This window comes from Geotrypetes seraphini, chromosome 3 (assembly GCF_902459505.1).
Source record: "Geotrypetes seraphini chromosome 3, aGeoSer1.1, whole genome shotgun sequence".
In the NCBI taxonomy this organism is placed as follows: Eukaryota; Metazoa; Chordata; class Amphibia; order Gymnophiona; family Dermophiidae; genus Geotrypetes; species Geotrypetes seraphini.
In genome coordinates, this window is record NC_047086.1 from 361,718,993 (window position 1) to 361,742,214 (window position 23,222).

A 23,222-nucleotide genomic window follows, 5' to 3' on the forward strand; every position below is an offset into this window, starting at 1 on the left:
TTCCGATAGTGTGGCCTCCAAAACTGTACACAGTACTCCAGATGTGGTCTTACCATGTACCTGTACAGCGGCATCACCACCTCGGGCCTTCGGCTGACAAAGCTTCTCCGGATGCAACCTAGCATTTGTCTAGCTTTAGATGAGGCTTTCTCCACCTGATTGGCTGCCTTCATATCATCACTAATGATTACTCCCAGGTCTCGTTCTGCCACAGTTCTGGTCAAGGTCTCACCATTCAGAGTGTAGGTTCTGCATGGGTTTCTGCCACCAAGGTGCATTATCTTACACTTTTTGGCATTGGCACCCTACACCCTAATAGCTAGGGTTACTCCCTTTGGCTGAAATAACTGCAGTGAGATGCTTCTTGTATCCATCTACCAGTCTCTGACATCGGTCAGAGGAAAGTTTGGTCCACTCCTCAATGCAGAATTCTTTCAGCTGTGAGATGTTTGAGGGGTTTCTTGCATGTACAGCCCGTTTCAAATCACCCTACAGCATCTCAATGGAATTAAGATCAGGGTTTTGACATGGCCACTCCAGGACTCTCCATTTCTTAGTTTTCAGCCAGTCCTTGGTAGATTTACTGGTATGTCGTGTTGCAGGGTCCAGTTCAACTTCAGCTTTAATTTTCTTACAGTTGGTCTCACATGGATTTCTGCAATATCGCCTATCTGGCAATTTCCCAGAAGAATAAGCAGCAATTGCAACTGGTGCAGAATGCAGCAGTCAGGCAGATCTTCGGGTTGAAGAAGTTCGATTACGTAACTCCCTCCTACCGACTCCTGCATTGGCTGCCGATGGAGGCGCGTGTGAGGTTTAAGTTCGGCTGCTTTTGCTTCAAGGTTCTATTCGGTCTAGCCCCCAAATACATAACTGATCTTTTCAACCAATAGACATAAAAGAAGCTCAAACTTGAATTTTGTTCTCCCCCCCCCCCCCCCGGTTAGAGGATGTAAATTCAAAATTCATCACCAACATCTTCTCTCTTATCAAGCAGCATTATGGGGTAACGACCTGAAACAACTACTTACGCTTGCTAATACATATAGGGAATTTAGGAGACAACTGAAAACATATCTGTTCCTAAAGTACATGGGAAACTGATTCGCACAATCTCTCTCTCAATACCAGATCTCTAGAACTGCTAAACAATAGATATTAACTATGTCAATTCTATTCAATTTGTAACATTTTTTATAATCATTGTAAACCGCATAGAACTTCACGGTCCTGCGGTATATAAACTGTTATTATTATTATTTATTATTATGTTCCTCAAGCACCCTCTGATACATAGTAGAATCCATGATTGATTCTATGATGGTGAGCTGGCCAGGTCCTGCATTCCCAAACCATGACACTTCCACCTTCATGCTTCACAGTTGGTATGAGGTTCTTTTTCTGGGAATGCTGTATTTGGTGTACGCCAAACATGTCCTCTTTTCTGGTGTCCAAATAATTCAATTTTAGATGCATCTGTCCACAGAATACTATTCCAGAAGTCCTGGTGTTTGGCAAACTTCTGTCTGGCTTTGATATTTCTCTGAGAGAGCAAAGGTTTCCTCCTTGCACACCTCCCTTGCAAGTTAAATTTGTGCAGTCTCTTTCTGATTGTAGAGGCATGCACTTTCACATCAACAGTAGCAAAAGCCTGCTGTAAGTCCTGTGATGACATTTTAGGGGTTTTGGAGACTTCTTTTAGCACCTTGCAGTCTCTCTGGGGGGTCAACTTGCTTGGACAGCCAGACCTGGGCATGTTGGCAGTTGTTTGGAAAGTCCTCCACTTGTACACTATTTTCCGGACCATGGAATGACTAATGTCAAATTCTTTTGAGATCCTTTTAAATCTATTCTAATCCTTGGCTTTATATACAGAGTATTCAATCTAAGAAAGCTGAACCCAGTTTACAATAGTTAACTTAAAAAAAAAATAAAGCATAAAAGAAAAATTTTGAAAAGAATTTCCAAAATGTTTAGTGAATAAAATAGTTTTCAAAAGCTTATGAAAAAATAGAAGAGAACCAGAGCTTCTTTTTTTTTAAATCTTTATTCCTTTTTATTTCTCTCAACAAGTGTACAATATTATTAATTAATTCACATAACTCACTTGACATTCTTACACAATATTATTATACATGTTTTAATTCCCCCCACCCACCTCCCATCCCTTCCCATATCAATAAAATAATCTATCCAAACATATGCATACTTAGACATCCCTCTTCCTTAATACAATTAATCATACTTTAACCTATCCCTCCCCCCACCCTTTCTTCCTCAAACTCTTTTTTCATTTTTATATATATTAATGCACAACAAATATATCTCATCATAGTACATATATCCCCTAATATTTCATAACAACATATTTCCAATAATTTTACCCCCTTTCCTTTTCTATTCATACATATATACCATGTTTCTTATATCCATTAATCAGTTGAAATATACCGCTATTTAATTAGATTATCCTATCCCCCCCACCCCATTTCTACAAATTATCCCCTAAGGAAAAAGAATAAACCTTAATCATTATAATATTCAATTAATGGCCTCCACACCTCCTGAAACCTTTTAAAATGCCCCCTCTGTACTGCAAGAAATCTTTCCATCTTATACATATGGCATACTGAGTTCCACCAGAAACTACAATTCAGTCTAGAACAGTCTTTCCAATTAGTCGTTATTTGCTGAATTCCCACACCAGTAAGAATCATCAGTAATTTATTGTTTGCTGCAGATATTTGGCATTTAGCCCTCATGCACATTCCAAAAACCACTGTGTCATAGGACAATGCCACATGACTCTCCATCATTAGGTTAACTTGATCCCAGATTGATATCCAAAATGCCTGAATACATGGACAATAAAATAAAAGATGGTCTAAAGTTCCAACTTCAATTTTACAATGCCAGCATCTATTAGACTTAGAGCAATCTAATTTTTGTAATCTAGTAGGAGTCCAGAATGCTCTATGCAACAAAAAGAACCATGTTTGCCTAATAGATGCCGACATCGTACCTTTAATTCTCCAAGACCAAATACGTGGCCATTGAGATGCATTAATCTGATGCTTAATCTCAATGCTCCAAATATCTCTTAATCCATTTTTAGGCTTCTTATTCAAATAATTAGATATAATTTTATACCACTTTGCGGCCTGGTGACCCAGAAAATCTGCCTGGAAACATAAGAATTCTAAGCTGTAATGATCATTTAAAGATTTCCATTCAGGGAACCCCACCTGAATAGCCTGCTTCAATTGCAACCACTTATAACTTTGTTTTTTATTCAGACCATATTTATGTTGCAATTGTGAAAAATCAAGCAGCTTACCATTATCAATTACTTCCGTTAAGGATCTTATACCTGCTTTAATCCAATCCTTCCAGACAACCTTAAACCCGCCTAGTTGTATCTTGGAGTTTACCCAAATAGTCTGTTGTTTCGATTTTAAAATAGAATCAGTAGTTAATTTGTCTACAAACCTTAATGTTTTCCAAGTATCCATTAATACTCTATTGTCTTTACGTATTCTAGGCACTTTTATACCAAGCAGAAGGTCAAGCCTAAGTGGAAAGACAGAGCTTCTTATAAGGAACGGAAGATCGTTCCAAAGTTGAGAAAACTTAAAAATCAAAGATTGGCCAAAAATCTTAACTCCTCTAATCCCGTTTCTGGAAGGGAGAGATAATTTATATTGTTGGTTGCCCCTTGAAAAAGAGAACCTGTAAAGATTCTAGGATAAAGGAGCCAGAGGGGTGAAGATACCATAAAGGATTTAAAACAAAAACCAAGCACATTTAAACTGAACTCTAAAATAAACAGGAAGCCAATGAAGACTTTGAAGCAACGTGTCATGTGATCGAACTTACGTTTCGCAAAAATCAGTTTTGCTGCAGTATTCTGGACCAGTTGTAATCCCTTACCAGACTTATAAGCTGCTACAATCTTCTTTCTGAAGGCTTCAGAAAAGCTCTTTTGATCTCACTAAGGTGTTCACTCTCACTGCAGCAGTCATAAGGACACCAAACTAAATGTCTTAGGTTTTAAGTAGGGCAAACCTCCTTCAAAATGCTGAGTAACGATGTTCTAATCATGTACACCTTATGTGATATGAGCCACTTTAAGTGGGAGGATATATGGGAGAGTCCTAATTTATTCCTCAGTTAGCATACACATTTTTGTGGATATCTTTTTTCATGAGTAAATCAAGGAAAATTTTTGTTGTTTACCTGCAATTACATCACTTTCTTTTCCGAAGATAAATAAAAGATTTGACATGTAAACATTTCTTAAAAAGAAAGTGAAGTTGCTTACCTGTAACAGGTGTTCTCCATAGACTGCAAGGTAATGCAGCCACACTTGATGGTGAAGTCCCTGGACTGAGCCTGTCTCGTGGTACTCCCCTAGCTACAGTAGATTTTTTAAATCTACTGGGCATGAGCAGCCATCTTGCCTGTGGAGCTCCATCCCCGTAGCTTGTCAGTATGTCTCTAGCTCATTAAGCTGATTTGTGGGGATGGAGAGTGGGCAAGTGTGGCTGCATTCCCCTGCTTTCTACGGAGAACACCTGTTACAGGTAAGCAACTTCGCTTTCTCCAAAGACAAGCAGGGTAATGCAGCCCCACTTGATGGTGAGTCACTTGCTTAAACAAAAAAAATGGGAGGAGGCAAATAAAATTTTAAAAAAATGGAAACAAATTGCAAAGAACAGATTGTCCAAATTGAATGTCTTGTGCTGAACTTTGGTTTAAACAATAATGCTTAGTAAACGAATGAATTGAAGACCAAGTTGCTGCTCTGCAGATATCTTGTATGGGAACTGCTCTCAAGCTTGCAACTGATGAAGCTGTTGCTCGTACTTGATGTGCCCCAATGTGATCCGGAGGAGACCTGGAAGCTTTCTTATAAGCAAAAGAAATGGAATTAGCGATCCAGGAAGATATAGTTCTTTTAGAAATTGCATATCCTTGAGTAGCTGCAATGAAGGAAACAAATAGTTGATTGGTGGTACGGATAGAATCAGTCCTGTCTAGGTAGTAAAACACCGCTCTTTTGCAGTCCAGTGTTTGAAGAGTTTGCTATGATGGGGAACCATGCTGAGTAGGAAAGAATTATGGAAAAGAAATGGATGATTGATGTGAAAGTCTGTGACTACTTTTGGAAGAAACTTTGGATGAGTATGAATCAGCACCTTAGCGGGAAAAAATTGAACATATGGTTCATTGATGACCAGGGCTTGAAGTTCGCTAACTCTTCTGGCCACTAAAAAGGCTGTTTTCCATGTTAGGCATTGTAGAGTCTTTCCCTCATTTATTGAATTACCTGTAAACTGTGCCGAGCTCTACATTTATGGAGAGGATGCGGTATACAAACTTAAGGTTTAGTTTAGTGGAGCAGATCCCAAGGGCTCAAAAGGATCCTTCCATTAACTGGTCCAAAACAATGTTGCAATCCCAGGCTGACGGTAGAGTATGAAGTGGAGGTCAGAGATTGTTAAGACCTCATAAAAATTGAGAAACCAGAGGATTTTGAGAAAGAGGTTTTCCATCCCAAAAAAATGGTGGTAGGCTGATATAGCTGAGAGGTGAAGACTTACAGAGTAGGTCTTAAGACCTGAATTTGATAAATGCAGGGAATTGACTTAGTAGAGACAGAGATTGTTCACCCTCTCAAAGGTGAAGAGAACGAGAGGGTACTCGCTAAAATTAGAAGGGAAAAGATTTCGTACAAACATAAGAACATTAAAACTGCCATCTCCGGATCAGACCTTCGGTCCCATCAAGTCTGGCGATCCGCACACGCAGAAGCCCAGCCAGGTATACACCTGGCGTAATTTTAGTCACCCATATCCCTCTATGCCTCTCGTAAGTAGATGTGCATCTAGTTTGCTTTTAAATCCTAGAACGGTGGATTCTGCTATAACCTCCTCTGGGAGAGCATTCCAGGTGTCCACCACTTGTTGCGTGAAGCAGAACTTCCTGATATTTGTCCTGGACTTGTCCCCCCTTAGCTTCAGTCCATGTCCTCTTATCCGTGTCTCATTGGACATTGTGAATAATTTTTTTTCCTGCTCTATTTTGTCGATTCCTTTCAGTATTTTGAAAGTCTCGATCATATCCCCTCGCAGTCTCCTTTTCTCAAGGGAGAACAATCCCAGTCTCTTAAGTCGTTCCTCATATTCCAAGTTCTCCATACCTTTTATTAGCTTTGTTGCTCATCTCTGCACCCTCTCCAGCAGTTTTATATCCTTCTTTAAGTTGGGAGACCAATGTTGGACACAGTATTCCAAGTGTGGTCTGACCATTGCCCTATAAAGCGGCATTATAACTTTCTCCGATCTACTCGCGATTCCTTTTTTTTTTTCCATGCCTAACATTCTATTTGCTTTCTTTGATGCTGCTGCACATTGTGCCGACGGTTTCAGGGTCCTATTTTTCAGTACACCCAGGTCCTTTTCTTGTTCGCTCTTACCCAGAGTTGCACCTGACATTCTATACTCGTGTTCCTTGTTCTTTCTGCCTAAATGCATTACTTTTCCACATTAAACATCATCTGCCATTTCTCTAACTGACACAAGTCACTCTATAGTTCCTCGCTATCCTTCTGCAATCTGATTGCCCGGCATAGCTTTTTGTCGTCTGCAAACTTGATGATCTCACTGGATGTTCCTTCTTCTAGATCACTGATGAAAATATTAAATAAGATGGGCCCAAGTACCGAGCCCTGGGGCACACCGATAGTCACTTTCTCCCAGTCTGAGAACTTCCCATTTATGCCCACTCTCTGCTTTCTGTTCTCCAGCCATTTGCCTATCCATCTTAGTATATCTCCCTCTATTCCATGGCTTTGTAATTTCCTGAGAAGAAACATAGAAATAGACGGCAGATAAGGGCCCACGGCCCATCTAGTCTGCCCACCTTAATGTCCCTCCCCTACCTTTGCCCTGTGAATAGATCCCATGTGCCGATCCCATTTGGCCTTAAAATCAGGCACGCTGCTGGCCTCAATCACCTGTAGTGGAAGACTATTCCAGCGATCAACCACTCTTTCAGTGAAAAAGAATTTCCTGGTGTCACCTCGTAGTTTCCCGCCCCTGATTTTCAACGGATGCCCTCTTGTTGTCGTGGGACCCTTGAAAAAGAAGATATCTTCTTCCGCCTCGATGCGGCCCGTAAGATACTTGAACGTCTTGATCATGTCCCCCCTCTCTCTGCGCTCCTCGAGCGAGTATAGCTGTAATTTGTCAAGCCGTTTTTCGTATGGTAGATCCTTGAGTCCCGAGACCATCCGGGTGGCCATTTTTTGCACCGACTCCAGTCTCAGCACATCCTTGCGATAATGCGGCCTCCAGAATTGCACACAGTATTCCAGGTGGGGCCTCACCATGGATCTATACAATGGCATAATGACTTCCGCCTTACGATTGACGAAACCCCTTCGTATGCAGCCCATGATTTGTCTTGCCTTGGACGAAGCCTGCTCCACTTGATTGGCAGACTTCATGTCCTCACTGACGATTACCCCCAAGTCTCGTTCTGCTACCGTTTTTGCTAGGATCTCGCCATTAAGGGTATAAGACTTGCATGGATTCTGGCTGCCCAGGTGCATAACTTTGCATTTTTTGGCATTGAAGTTGAGTTGCCATGTCCTAGACCATCGCTCCAGTAGGAGTAGGTCGTGCATCATGTTGTCGGGCACTGAATCTTCGTCTGTTGTGCATTTGCCCACTACATTACTCAGTTTGGCGTCATCGGCGAATAATGTTATTTTACCTCGAAGCCCTTCTGCCAAGTCTCTTATAAAGATGTTGAATAGGATTGGGCCCAAGACTGAGCCCTGTGGTACTCCACTAATCACCTCCGTCATTTCGGAGGGGGTGCCGTTCACCACCACCCTTTGGAGCCTACCTCCAAGCCAGCTCCCAACCCATTTCGTCAATGTGTTACCTAATCCTATAGAACTCATCTTGCTCAGTAACCTGCGGTGAGGTACGCTATCGAATGCTTTGCTAAGGAAGGAAGTTCTTCTTCACCCAGAGAGTGGTGGAGGTCTGAAACGCTCTCCCGGAGGCTATTATAGGGGAAAGCACCATTCAGGGATTCAAGAAAAGGTTGGATAAGTTGCTACTGGAACAGAACATACACAAGTAAGGCTAGACTCAAATAGGGCACTGGTCTTTGACCTAAGGGCTGCCACATGAGTGGACTGCTGAGCATGATGGACCACTGGCCTGACACAGCGGAATGGGTCTTATCTTGGGAACCTGCTCAGATGGAAAACCGTTTCCATTTCAACTGATACGACTTCCTGGTAGATGGCTTTCTGGCTGCAAGAAGTATGGTTTTTACTGCCGACGAGACTGGAACATCAAAGAGGATTGACTGTTCAATTTCCATGCTGTGAGATATAAGCTGTGAAGACTGGGATGTATTAAGTGAGTATCCCATTGGAACAAAAGAGACGGATGATCCCCTAACGGTATTACATGTGCATCCAGATGTATGATACCAGATCTGTCTGGGCCAATGAGGCACTATGAGAATCAATTGAGCTCTGTCTCTAATGGTCTTTTGAAGAACTTTGGAGATGAGAGGAATCAGTGGAACTGCATACAACAGAAGCGTCTCTGGCAACCGCATGAGGAGCTGGTTGTAGGGAGCAATAATGGGCACACTGAGCATTGTTTGCGGAAGCAAACAGATCCATCACAGGAGTGCCCCATTGGTGAAAAATGGAATGTAGTACTTCCCTGTTTAAGGTAAACTCATGAGGGTCAAGGTTTTGACTTGAGGGAATCTGCAATGACATTCATTTTTCCTGGAATGTATACTGCTTGTATCTCCGTGGAGAGGGAGAGAGCATAAAGTCCATAGACGATGAGCCTCTATGCAAAGGGGTAAGGATCCTGAGCCCCCTTATTTGTTCAGATAGAACATTGCTACCTCATTGTCTGTTTAAATTAGAAGTTGTGTGTTGCGCACATACCTGCTGAACGCTCTGAGGGCATAATAAATTGCATGAAGTTCTAGCAGATTGATGTGGAAGAGGAGTTCTTTTCCTGACTACATACCTTGAGTCTGAAAGTAGTTGAGATGCACTCCTCAGCCTTTGTTGGAGGCATCTGTGGTCATGGAGAGAAAAGGAGATGGAGGCTGTAACGGGCATCCTTGTTTGAGGGCCAAAGAGTGAATCCACCAGGATAGGGATACTTTTACTTGTCGGAAAGAGGAATTAAGGTGGTCAGTGACTGGGAATGCTGATTCCAATTGAGTTTGAGGTGCTATTGCAGAGGACACATGTGCAATCTGGCATTCGGCACTAGAGGAAGAAATGCCGCCATGTGACCCAAAAGATGCACCATTTTGCATGCTGGAAGAGCGGAAGTATGTTGGATATGATGTGCCAGAGTGATAAGTGCTTGATGACGTTCTTCTGGTAGATAAGCTCTTGCAGTGATGGTGTCGAGTTGTGTGTCTATTTATGTGAGGCAACGCACAGGCTGTAGGTGTGATTTTAAAAACTGATTAGAAAACCTAGCGCTTGGAGGGAATGCACTGTGTCTTGAATAGTCAGCAAGAGCTGCTCCTAGGAGTGAGCTACTAGGAGTCAGTCATTTAGGTAAGGAAATACAATAATAACTATTTTTATATACCGCAACACCACAAACAATTCAGAGTGGTTTACAAGGAAGAGACTGTATAGAGACAGCGATATTACAAAGAACTTTCAAAATTACATTAACATGGTAAGATTAATCAATTTTTCCTGGCAGTGTTTTAGAAGTACATCATGGTAGAAATGGAGTCAGAGAAATTTGTCAAAGAGAAGTTTTGATTGACTTCCTAAAAGTTTCGTAAGAAAGAGCGTTTGAGATAAAGTTAGTTAAACATTTATTCCATTTGCCTGCTTGGAATAATAATGGTCTATCAAGGAATCTCTTGTAGATACAGCCCTTCAAGGATGGGAAATCGAACAAGTAGGCACTACATGTACAAGTTGTGTCTGGAAAGTCAAAATGATGAGATAGAGAGGGCATGAACCTTTTATGGTTTTGAAGCAAAGGCAAGCAAACTTAAAAATAACCCTTTCTTCCATGGGCAGCCAGTGTAGCTTTTTGTAATATGGACTTACATGATCTGATTTCTCAAGACTGCAGACGAGACGGACTGCAGCGTTCTAAACGATTCTCAGTCATTTGATGGTTTTCTTAAAAGATCCAAAGTATATAATATTGCAATAGTCTAAGATACTTAAGATCAAAGACTGAACCAGCAGTCAAAAAGAGAAGAAGTCAAAATAGTATTTAATGGTACGAAGTTTCCACAAAGTGAAAAAACATTTTTTAACCTGAGAGTTAGTGTGATCTTTGAAAGTCAAACTTCGGTCTAAGATGACACCCAGGATTTTGATGGTAGAATTAATTGTGTGGTCTGACCCATTTAATATCAAAGAAGTATTGGTGATCTTGTTATTAGGACTTGCCAAAAAGAACTTAGTTTTATCTGAATTCAGTTTTAATTTAAATTGCGTAGTCCATTCTTCTACCTTAGTAAGGACAGATGATATGAATTGTTCTGTCTCTTGAGTCAGTGAGGTTATGGGAATAATAATTGTAATGTATTTTTCCCGAGGTCGGCTGCTACCACTGACAGACATTTTGTGAATACACGTGATGCTAATAGGCCGAATGGCAAAACTTTGTACTGGTAGTGCTTGTTGAGACATGAATATGTGGAATTTCCAGTGGGCAGGATGAATTGTGATGTGCGCAAATGCATCTTTGAGATCCAGGGCGGCTAACCAATCATTTTGGCTGATAAGAGGAAGGATTGCTGGCAGAGAGATCATTCGAAACTTTTCTGATGTGAGAAAATGGTTCAATGGACAGAGGTTGAGGTTAGGTTGGAGACCTTGTGTCTTCTTGGGGATGAGAAAGAACCTGGACTAGAACCCTTGGAACTGTTCGTGTTGAGGTACTTCCTCGATTGCGTTGCTTTGTGGTAATGAAGCGACTTCCATGGTGACAATGAAGCCGACGGCACAGTGCGCAGCGGCCGCTAAGAGAGCGAATAGAATGCTAGGTATAATCAAGAAGGGTATTACTACTAGAACGAAAGAAGTTATCCTGCCATTGTATCGGGCGATGGTATGGCCACATCTGTAGTACTGCGTCCAATATTGGTCGCTGTACCTTATGAAGGATATGGCGTTACTCAAGAGGGTTCAGACGAGAGCAACATGTCTGATAAAATGGATGGAAAACCTTTCATACGCTGAGAGATTGGAGAAACTGGGTCTCTTTTCCCTGGAGAAGAGGAGACTTAGAGGGGATATGATAGAAACTTACAAGATCATGAAGGGCATAGAGAGGGACAGATTCTTCAAACTTTCAAAAAATAAAAGAACAAGAGGGCATTCGGAAAAGTTGAAAGGGAACAGATTCAAAACTAATGCTAGGAAGTTCTTCTTTACCCAACGTGTGGGTGGACACCTGGAATGAGCTTCCAGAGGACGTAATAGGGCAGAGTACGGTACTGGGGTTTAAGAAAGGATTGGACAATTTCCTGCTGGAAAAGGGGATAGAAGGGTATAGATAGAGGATTACTATACAGGTCCTGGACCTGTTGGGCCACCGCATGAGCGGACTGCTGGGCACGATGGACCTCAGTTCTGACCCAGCGGCAGCATTGCTTATGTTCTTATGTAAGCTGCGGAAATGTGATGATGCGGGATGTTGGACGGTGGAGAAAGATGAGAATTGATGTGACGAGGCAGGAAATTGAGTGAATAGCCTTGAGAGATGATTGTCAGGACCCATTGGTCTGTAGTGACTTTCTGCCATGTGGAGAAAAAAATGGGTTAGCTGCTCCCCCCATTGGAAGGAGGTCAAAAACTAGGAGTAGTTTTGAGCGGAAGGAGCTGAGTAGTTGGTTGTTGCTTACGGTCTTAAAAGAGTTGCTTCTGTGGCATTGAAAAAGATTGAGATCTCAATGGAAGAGGGCGAGAATAGGAAGTAAAACGCATCCGAAGGTAATATTGTTGAAAAAATTGTTGGTGGTATGATCTCTGGAATGCCAAAGAAGAGGGAGGTTTACGATAAGGTTGAAGATGATCTTGAGCTTGTGTTGAAAGTTCTCGCATGGCTATAGAATCTTCCTTAAGTTGCGAGACCATAGTTTTAACCTGTTCACCAAACAGACTATCTCCCACACATGAAGCATCTGCCAATCCGTCATGAAGATCCAACCTGAGGTCTGAAGCTTTAAGCCATGCTGAACCACGAACCGCAATTGCCACCGCTGTTGTTATGGAAATCATACCACAGGCATCATAGTTAGTTTTAATGAGATAAGTACATTCCTGAAGTGCTAGGTATAGATTCTGAACTTCTGCAGGCGAAGCAGTATCCAGTTGTTGTAAAATGGAGTGTTGAAAAGGCAAAATCTGCAATTGGTGAGCCAAGATTTTTTAATTAAGCATGGACCTATGGTAAACTTTACAACCAAATGAATCGAGGAAACTGTGATCCTTCCCCGGGAGCGAGTTGAACTGGGTTTTTGAAGATTTGGATTTATGAATGGCTGACTCTGCAACCATGGAGTGATGTGGTAGCTGTTGTAAATCGTGACCAAGTGCTTTTTCAACCTTGCATTTTGCCTCCAGGCATCTGGAAGAAGTAGACAAGGAATGGTTTATTTTAGCCAATTGTAGGTCTTGAAGAATTTTATGCACTGGAAGTGACACCATGCCTTTTGAAGGAATTTTACAAAACTGCAGGATCGCCTGGAAATCCTTATCAGCTGGAGTGACTGCTTGAGAAAGGCGAAGAAGGTTGGAGACCTTTTGGAGAAATTTAAGATGAGTAGTCTTCTGCTTGGTCTGGTTGCAGTGTAGGCGGAACTGGAGAGGTAGGATCTGCAGCCATAGGAGCAGCATCAGGATTATCAACCCAATCATGTGTAGGAGAAGACTGCTTTTGAGGAGAAGGACAGAATGACGTACAAGGGGACCAGAGAAGATTTGGTGGTTCAGACAAGAGGATTTGGATAACAGACGTCTGAGGAAACACACTGGTCTGTCTGAAGAGATTGCTGAACTGCCACTGAAAAAGCAGGAGGAGTGTTTTGCTGAGGAAGAGAGGATCTGTCTTCTTCTGACTGTGCATCCAATATTTCTTCCCTTCTTTCAGCCTCCTGTATGCTTCCTCTCCTCCAGACTTCATTCCCTCCCCCAACTTTTTCTTCCTCTCTCCCTGCCCCCTCCCCTTTCTTTCTCCCTGCCCCCTTCTTTCAGTCTTTCCTTTTGTCTCCCTGCCCCCCTCTCTCTCTATGCCCCCTTTCTTTTTTTCTGTCCCCCCCTTTTTTTCTGTTTCTCTCCTTTCCTTGTGTCTCCCTGCCTTCTCGCTTTCTTTCTTTGTCTTTCTTTCTCCCTGCCCTCCTCCAAGCCACTGCTGCTGCCATTGGGGAACAGGCCCCCCAAGCTGGCGTCAAGTTTTGAGTTCTCCCCACTTCGACGTCATAAAGAGGACGCAGAAGCGCCGGACTGACCAGCCTCCCCACTCGACGTCAATTCTAACGTTGAAGAGGAAATTCCAGGCCAGCCAGGCAGCGATTGGATGGCCTGGATCTTCCACTCAGAATTGACATCGGGTGAGGAAGGCTGGTTGGCCCGGCACTTCTGCTTCCTCTTTATGGCGTCGGAAAGCAGGATGGGCTCCATGATCGACTCGTGTTGCCTTTGCGATCTCCTGGTCGATCACGATCGACCTTTTGGACACCCCTGGTCTGGCATCTCTCACCTCCTCTCTCCACTGGCTAAGAATCTCTTCCTTTCTGATTTTGGTCACTCTATCACTCCTCCCAGGTGTGGATCTGGCCTCTTCCCTACCTGTGGGCCCTTCCGAAGCAGCAGTGGTAGCTGGCAAGCAGAGGCAGTGCTGTGAATAGGCTGCTTGCGGCCACTCCTACCAAAGCTTTTCCTTTACTGCTTCGTCCATCATCAAGAAGTGACATCACAGCACAGGAAAGGTCTTTGTAGGGCTGGCTGCAAGCAGCGTATTCAGAGTACTGTACTGCCTTTGCTGGCCAGTTGCTGTTGCCTGCGGGTGGGTAGTAGGGAGGCTCAGACAGAGTGAGGCCAGACCTGAAAGGGGGAGGGAGTTGTCAGGTCAGGAGCAGGAAGGAGAGCAGAAGGCCTCCGCTCAGCAGAGCAGAAGTGTGGGTGGAAAATGACTCAGGTGCTAGAGACTTTGAAGGTCTGCATTTAATTCTGCAAAGTGTGTGCAGAATTCTGTGCAGGTGGGGAATTCTACATAAATTCTTCGATACACAGTTGCACAGAATTCCACCAGGATTATCACATGTAGCACTCCCATTTAATTGGTGTCGGAATTACATCAATAACAAAATCAAACCCAGAGAGCCTTAGAAGCACTACTAAACTTCATTCCAAAATATGCTAGATTTTTAAAATATTGAGTTAGCACTGCTATGCTTCTATTCACAAGACAACTTTTTTTTTCTTTATCTTTTTTGGTTGAATAAAAATTTTTACTATGAATGCAAACATATGTCTCATGGTTTAAAGAAAACTACAAGTATTCACTTTTAACTTTTCTACAGGAGAAATCCATTGTTCATTATTTATGAGGTAAATGAATATCCACCAAAAAAGAATGAAAAGGCTGCCCTGAAATATGGTAAATTAATAATGGAAAATATCAGGGCCCTGAAACATGCATAAACTAGTGCTCTTCTATTTCTATAGTAAATTCCTGGGAAAATTGGTGAATATAAACAGTTGATTGATGACATTCTACAGTGACACATGCAGAGAAGACAAAAATATTGTATTTATCAGATTTTATGGATTATTTGAAACTCCTCTGTAGGGAAAAGGGAGGATCGAACCTCTCAAAACTATGTTTTTTGGACTCTGCACATGCAGACAATGAACCCTTTCACAAACTTACACACTGATAGAACTGTCCACGTTGTCCTCCAGTCACAAAGCGTTTCCCATCTGGATTCCATGCCACACTTGTTAGGCTGTCTTCATGAGATTGGCTCATTTTTGTTCTGAGTTCCCCAGTCTAAAACAAAATCATAAATACTCTATTTACCTTTACTGGGGGGGGTTGGGGGGGGAAGATAATAGAAAACACAATATAACTAAAAAAAGGTAGCCACAACGAGGCTGGCAAATATGTTTCACTAGTCAGTGCACTTCTACAGAGTAAAAAAAAAAAATAAGGATTTTAAATACTATTTTATACACTTGTTCACTCTCAGAAAATGTCCACAGTGCCTTCTGGCAAGTCCAATTTTGGGGGGGAAATGAATCAATTTGAATTGGCAAATCAGGCAGCACTAATGTGGAGCCCTGGAATTTGCTGGTCACTGATGACGCGGCAGAGGGAAACCCTGGTGGGGCGGGCCATGAACATAAGAGAATGGCACAGTAGCCCACGGGTAACCAAACGAAACAGTGGGAGGAAAAAAGTCATTGCCACGGGTATGGGGACAAGGCCATTCACCCCCCATGGAGTGGTGAATGACCTCGTCTCTGCAGCTAAGGAAGGGAATGCGTGTGGTCACCGATTGGGCATCTCCCTCCCTCCCTCTTACCGTGGCGATTTTCTTTTCTTTTTGTCTTCCAGCTGCCCGAGCCGGCTTTTATCAAGTCATGTGTGGCTGCCGAAACTTCTCCTCCAACGCAACCAGAAACAGGCAGTTGCGTTAGAGGAGAAGTTTCGGCAGCCACACGCGACTTGATGAAAGTCGAATCGGGCAGCTGGAAAAAAAAAAATCGCCATGGTAAGGTGAGGGGAAGCGAGGGGAGCTGCTGAAAGACATGTAGTAATCCTTACAGGCTTTACTGTGCAGATTTCTCCACTTTTCTATAGCACCTGACTGTCCCTCCTAGTCCCATACATCTACTGTATTTCTACTTAGTATTCAGGAAACCCCAGTGTGCTTGTGGGGCAAGGGAGGGAATGGAAAGAGGAAAGGAGGAGCAACATCGGTCCCTCCGCCAAACATGCAGAGAAGAGAAAACTGCGAACCCTCCTTTCATATTGGACAATATTTCCCGCCCATCATACTGATTGGCTGCTTTTAAATGACATTTGCCACAGAAAGGATTTCAGTCTTTCTATTGGATCTCTATCCTGTCGCTCAAAGATGGGCTTTGCCCCGCCCATAGACTTAGGTCATGTGATTTCACAGGAGCAGTTCTGTAAGTACAATTCTAGATGTATTGATTCTACTAAGATCTCGAAATTAACCATTAAAATTAGTATACGAGAATTATTTTTGTAAAATCATGATTTGTTATGTGACTGGCATTTAGACTTTTAATTTCTATGAATGAATAGAATGAAAATGATATAAAATTGCTTGCTTCCTTTTATGTGCGTGCGCTGAAGGGAAATGGGCAAGAAGTGGAGAGTGGGGAGAAGGCGCTGAAGGGAAATGAGCAAGAGAAGTGGGGAGAAGGCACTGAAGGGAAATGGGGAAGAGAGAGATGCCAGACTATGGGGGGAGCGGAGGGAAGAAGATGGGTAATGGGGAGGGATGGGGAGTAGATTGAGAGATGAAAGGGAGAGGCACAGTAACAGAGCATATGGAAGAGGCAGAGAGAAGGCAGACAGTGGATGGAAGGAACTGATTGAGAAGATGAGGAAAGCAGAAACCAGACAACAAAGGTAGAAAAAAAATTCTATTTATTTTTTTGCTTTAGGATAAAGTAGTATATTAGTTGTGTTGATAAACATTCACAAAGACCTGACAGCTGAAGATCTTTTTCTCCAGTTCGGCAGCCAGAACTTTGATTTATAAAATGACAATTGTACAGAATATTGTTTCTTTTTATACTTTAATACAGGGGTGTCAAAGTCCCTCCTCGAGGGCCGCAATCCAGTCAAGTTTTCAGGATTTCCCCAATGAATATGCATGAGATCTATTTGCATGCAGTGCTTTCATTGTACGCTAATAGATTTCATGCATATTCATTGGGGAAATTCTGAAAACCCGACTGGATTGCGGCCCTCGAGGAGGGACTGATACCCCTGCTTTAATATAATAAGTTCAGTATAAAACTATTCAAGGCATGGGTGGATGGGATCACATGGTTTGCGAGGATGAGGACGGAGCTCGCGGGGACGGGGACCGCGCTCACGGGGATGGGGCGGAGACGGGGACAAATTTTTTTCCTGTGTCATTCTCTACATGAACAAGTCTGTGCAGAGTCTACATTTTGCAGCCGTCCACCGCTGTTGATGCTTCTGCTGCTTTAGGAGGCCCTGGGAGGTATGTCAAGCCTCATTAGTGGGGGTGGGGAGGGGAAGGAGGGGAGAACTGTTCCTGAATTGGTGAGTCTGATTTTAGGGGAAAACTAATCGATTCAATTCGGTGAATCAGGCAGCAATACTGCAGCCCAAGTCTGTTTCTCCACATACACAGTGCTTTCCACCGCACTGGGGAACTCTGTTGCACTGAAAATCCTCAAAACCCATGAAAACCCTCCACAGAAAATATATAGAGCAGATCAGAAAGACACCTTCCGGCTTGTGTGCAGAAGGAAACACTCAAGGAGGCAGCAGAACTCTCTGGAGGAGTTGAAAACCTAGAATGGATTCCTTCTGCATGACTCATGAGCATGGAGAGAGTACCTGTTGTCCAGAATGGCACACCTAATGGCACTTTTTGGTGCATCTTATGAAGCGAAGGTAACTTTTTTAAACACTCCCACCCACCCCGTTGTACATTTTTACAATGTCCCATTCATTGGGGGTATGTGGGCTGACAGCTGCCTGCCCCTGCCTGCTTGCCGTCGCTGCTCCCTGCTGGCTGCCACTGTGCTGCAACTCCAGGAAGGGAAGGTAAGGGCCAGCGTGCAGTGATTGCACGTCGCCGGCCCATAAGTTTTCTCCTGTCGGGAAAAGGCTTGTGAGCCAGCGACGTGCAATCGTTGCACGCTGGCCCTTCTCTTCCCTGAGTTGCGGCGCAGTGGCGGTGGCGGACCGGGGAAAGAGGAGGAGGAATCGGTGGAGAGTAGGCAGGCTTCAGCATGGCAGGGAGGGAGGAAGGACTAAGGCTGGAAGGCAGTGAGAAGGAGGAGGCATGAACTCGGGACATGGGAGGGAGAACAAAGGACAAAGGTTGGAAGGCAGTGAAGGGGCACGAACTTGGGACATGGGAAGGAGGTAGGTCGAAGAACAAAGGTTGGAAGGCAGTGGGGGTGGGTGGGGGGGCACGAACTTGTAACATGGGAGGGAGGGCATAGAAAGGGGCAATTGTTGGGCCTGAGTGAAGAAAGGAGACTCATGAAATCACCAGACAACAATGGTAGGAAAAATGTGTCAGTTTTGATAATTTATATCTGCTGTGTGTATTGTGTTTTTATATGAAAAAATGAAAGGAACAGTCTGACAGGGAACGGGAGACAGGGTGCACCAGTGTTCCCTCTAAGCGGGCGGGTGTTGTGAGCAAACTTTTTTCACTGTGAGCTAAAAATATCGGGCGCCAGCAAGTTATGAGCCAAATAAATATGTTGTCAAAGTTGCTGATACATGAGGACGAGGTATTCAAAGGAATTTTAGGCCTACACGCTAAATTAAATAACGTTAAATAATATTTTTAAGAACACAGAAATTGTAGGGATGAAATGATATCTTAATAAATGTTTTACAACAAATGTAGTTATGTCTGTTACATCCATATGTGTAAACTGTAAATTAAAAACAGTCCAGAAGACAATACGTTTGATGCTTTCAATTTCTAGACCAGTGTTTTTCAACCTTTTTTGGGCAAAGGCACACTTGTTTCATGAAAAAAATCACGAGGCACACCACCATTAGAAAATGTTAAAAAATTTAACTCTCTGCCTATATTGACTATATATAAAGTAATTCTCTTGAATAGGAATCAAATAAACACAAAGAAAGTATTTTATAATTACTTTATTATGAAATAAAAATTATAAAATACTTTATTCAGTGCGAAACCTGGGCCTGTTTGGCTGAACACAAAGCTGATATTCTGGCTGGAATGGAAGAAAGACACACACGTAGCTCTTCGTCAACAGCTCTCAGTCTCTCTCTGTATTTGGTTTTTAGAGCATACAAAAATAGACAAATATACCCTCCATCCTTTTTATTAAACCACAATAGCAGTTTTTAGCGCAGGGAGCTGCGCTGAATGCCCAGCACTGCTCTTGACGCTCATAGGCTCCCTGCGCTAAAAACCACTATTGCGGTTTAGTAAAAGGGGACCATATTGTAAAATATAGACAGCAGATATAAATTCAGAACTGTGCATAGTAAGTGAAGGGAAGTTTTCATCTCGGAATTTACCCAGTTAACTATTAAGTTATTTGGGCAAATTCCTTTGAAAACTGTGGTAATACTGCCTCCACTTTGCTAAATTTAAAATAAAATCATTTTTCCTACCTTGTCTGGTGATTTCTGGTTGCACTTTCTTCTTCTGACTGTGCATCCAATCTTTCTTCCCTTCTATCAGCCTGTATGCTTTCTCTCCTCCACACCTCATTCCCTCCCCCAACTTTTTCTTCCTCTCTCCCTGACCTTTCTTTCTTTTTTTCTGTTTCTCTTCTTTCCTTCTGTTTCCCTGCCTGCCCCCTTTCTTTCTTTCTCCCAGCCTCCTGTCCAGCAGTAACTCTCTTCCCTTCCTCCCCTCCCAGAAGCATCTCTCCTTCTTCTCCTTATCCAGTAGCAGCTGTCCCTTTTTTTCCTTGCCCAGCAGCTTCCCAGATTCCTTTCCCTCCTCCCCTCCCAGAAGCATCTCTCCTTCTTCTCCCTCTCCAGTAGCAGCTGTCCTTTTTTTTTCCTGGCCCAGCAGCTTCCCAGATTCCTTTCCCTCCTCCCCTCCCAGAAGCATCTCTCCGTCTCCTTCTCCCTCTCCAGTAGCAGCTGTCCCTTTTTTTCCTAGCCCAGCAGCTTCCCAGATTCCTTTCCCTCCTCCCCTCCCAGAAGCATCTCTCCTTCTTCTCCTTATCCAGTAGCAGCTGTCCCTTTTTTTTCCTTGCCCAGCAGCTTCCCAGATTCCTTTCCCTCCTCCCCTCCCAGAAGCATCTCTCCTTCTTCTCCCTCTCCAGTAGCAGCTGTCCTTTTTTTTCCTGGCCCAGCAGCTTCCCAGATTCCTTTCCCTCCTCCCCTCCCAGATGCATCTCTCCTTCTCCTTCTCCCTCTCCAGTAGTAGCTGTCCCTTTTTTTTCCTGGCCCAGCAGCTTCCCAGATTCCTTTCCCTCCTCCCCTCCCAGAAGCATCTCTCCTTCTCCCTTTCCAGTAGCAGCTGTCCCTTTTTTCCCCTGCCCAGCAGCTTCCCAGACTGATAGTGGTTTTCTCCCCTCCCAGCAGCTCTTCTTACTTCCCAGCGCAGCGATTCACGAAGGCAGCCTCGGGTCCTTTGTTGTGTCGCGCCGCCTCTGAGGAAAGAGGAAGTTGCATCATCAGAGGCAGCCGCGACTCAGCAAAAGCCCCGAGGCTGCCTTCGTGAATCGCTGCGCTGGGAAGTAAAGGAGAGCTGCAGAGAGGGGAGAAAGCCACTGTCGGAGGCTCCCCAAGATCTCTCCGGCCCAGCGCACGCTTCCGATGCTGATCTTGCAGAAGTTCAAATGAGTCAATCTTGCCGGTCCTGCGCTGTGACGAGAAACTTGTGCGCTGCGACCTAATATTTTGTGCGCCAGCGCACGCCAGCACAGCTTAGCGGGAACACTGCAGACCCTGGTATATATTAGTACACAATTTGGTTCAGAAAGGTTTTTTTTCTGGCTTTCCTACTCTAAATCTAGGGTGTGTCTTATGGTAAGGTGAATCTTATGGAGCAGGAAAAATACGGTACATTTCTTAACAGTCTCCATCAAGGGCTGTACACTTAGTCCAGCAAGTATCCAGTTTTTCCATCCCGTCGGGAAAATAGGTTTTGTTAAATTAAAAAAAAAAAAAAAAAAAAAAAAAATTCACCAAATTTTTCAAAACGCCTATGGGAGACTAGCCTGGCTTGCTAGGAGCAATTAGTAAACAAACATTTTGTACAGAAACAAACAAAAAAAACCCCCCACTTTGCTTTATTGTTTGCCTCACACCAACTAAAGAATATAGCCGGGGCTTACCTCAGCCAGCTACTACAGGCATCAGTCTATTTTCCCAAGGCCTGCCTCTGCACATGTCTAGGGAAAACTTGAGAGTTCTTCTTTCTCCCTCAGTAACCTCTCCTAATGATAAGAACATGATTCTGCTCTAGGGTAGGTATACTCCTCACTGTCTGAGTTCCACCACCACTGACTCAGAAGGCTCTGTTTTAAGCAATTAGCGCCACCTCCTGGAGAATAGCCTAACTGCCAGCTCAATAAACCAGCACCCTCTGCTGCCCATTGATAGAATAGCATCATTACTGGGGGAGAATCCCTGACTCTTTCACATCGCCTTTGTACACTGTTTTGCAAAAATCTAAAAAAAAAAAACACATGAAGAAATCCCTATCAGGGGTCCAAAAAGATACTAATAATACAAGTCATCTGAAATAAAGACAATGTTAATTGCCAGCTGCTATCTTTGACATATTACTTCAGACTATATGAAAATTTGATAACTTTATGTAGCACCTATAATTCTTTGTAACATATTTAACTCTATAAATCCTGTTGTATCTTCTAGTATATCTACTATAGTCCCCTGAGCAAAGGCCAACTTTAGATCAAGAAGATCCTTGCTTAGTAATGTCGGGGATAAAGACTACAGGTCTCAAGTGCCCGCAGCCAATTACCAGAACTGATCTTGGTTACTTGGCCTACATATGGGCTATCATTGATCCAAGTCTGTCCCCGCTATTTATGCATTTTTTACATTTATTTTATTGCTATTAAAACTATTGTTCTTAATATTCAATAATGCTCGGGTGTTGTATATTGCCCGGCTTTCCCCGATAGAAGATCTCCGTTTCACTCTCGTATAATACTGAGAGCTTCTTCAGGACAGCATTGTATTATAAAGGTTGTTTATTTGCTGTAACCACAAATGATTCTCTCCGTGCTATGATCCATTTAAGATAAAGAATTTTATGTAGCAAAATGCTGCTTGTAACCCACCTAGAACTCATGAGGAATCAGCAGGATATAAGATTGCACATTAACATAACAAATTTACACAACTTTGTTTCACAGCACTTCAACCTATTTGACTTGTTGAACTACCAATAATGGAGTGCTGTTGTATCTACATAAAACTTATTGAAATGACCCAGCACCCTTTATGACAACAAACACAGCAGACAGTGTGTGGCCTTTGTGATCATTTTTCTGCAGTAATATATCAGCATACTACTGTTAGATATTGCTTACTTGTACATTCCAAAGCCAGAGCTCAGAGCAGTCATCAGGCCCACAAGCAACAAGATAGTTGTCATCTGGACTCCAGGCAAGATAAGAAACACCATATGCATGACCATCTAATGTCTTAAGCAACTTTAGTTGATGTGTGTCCTATAAAAGAAGGATACAGCATAAAATCTTGATTAGTCATTACAAGATCACTCTCAAGCAACTTAAAATGGACATTGACAATTGCATTCTTTCATTAGCAGAATGCTACATGACAGACATAATTCAAAGCCTACATCAAAAGCAAGTGCATTCTGCAACAGTTAATACAAAGTAGTACAAATCTCAGGTCGCTGTAGGTGGGTTGATATCCAGTAATGTAATGCAAATGAATTGCACATTTTATGATAGATGTGATTCCAAGTAGCAGGACTACATTCTTGATTAAATGTACAATGCCTACAAGTGCATCAGAACCACACGCATTTAAATGAGTTCCCTGAACCCATTCAACACCATATTCTTTTTTAATTTTTTTTTGGGGGGGAGAGGGAGGGGACAGTGAGGAAGACAAGACAAACCCCAAAATACCAAAACAGCCAAATTTCAGTCCCTAACATCCTGAAGCACTTTTGGCAGCACAAATACTTATAACTAAACTAAAGCTTAACTTTACATACAGGGTCATTAACCTAAGGAAGCTCAACTCAGTTTACAACGATTAAATAAAAACTAAAGAAAGTAAAAACAAAGGTTTCAAAAGAAATCAGTTTCCAAAATGTTTGGCAAATACAAAAGTTTTTAGAAATTTAAGGAAAGATTGGAAAGAACTGGGGCTCCTCAGAATTAGGGGGAGTTCATTCCATAGCTGAGAAAG

General features: G+C 42.9%; 1 protein-coding gene across 2 annotated transcripts in view; it reads right to left on the reverse strand.

Annotated features, from left to right (window-relative positions):
* WDR26 (WD repeat domain 26) overlaps nt 1-23,222 on the reverse strand; it is a 180,081-nt gene that overhangs the window by 49,460 nt on the left and 107,399 nt on the right. For both annotated transcript variants that reach the window (XM_033938136.1, XM_033938137.1), the window contains exons 8-9: nt 22,367-22,507; nt 14,979-15,098 (exon numbers count right to left, since the gene is read on the reverse strand). In XM_033938136.1, the coding sequence (XP_033794027.1) occupies nt 14,979-15,098; nt 22,367-22,507 (261 nt within the window). The remainder of the gene's footprint in view (nt 1-14,978; nt 15,099-22,366; nt 22,508-23,222) is intronic.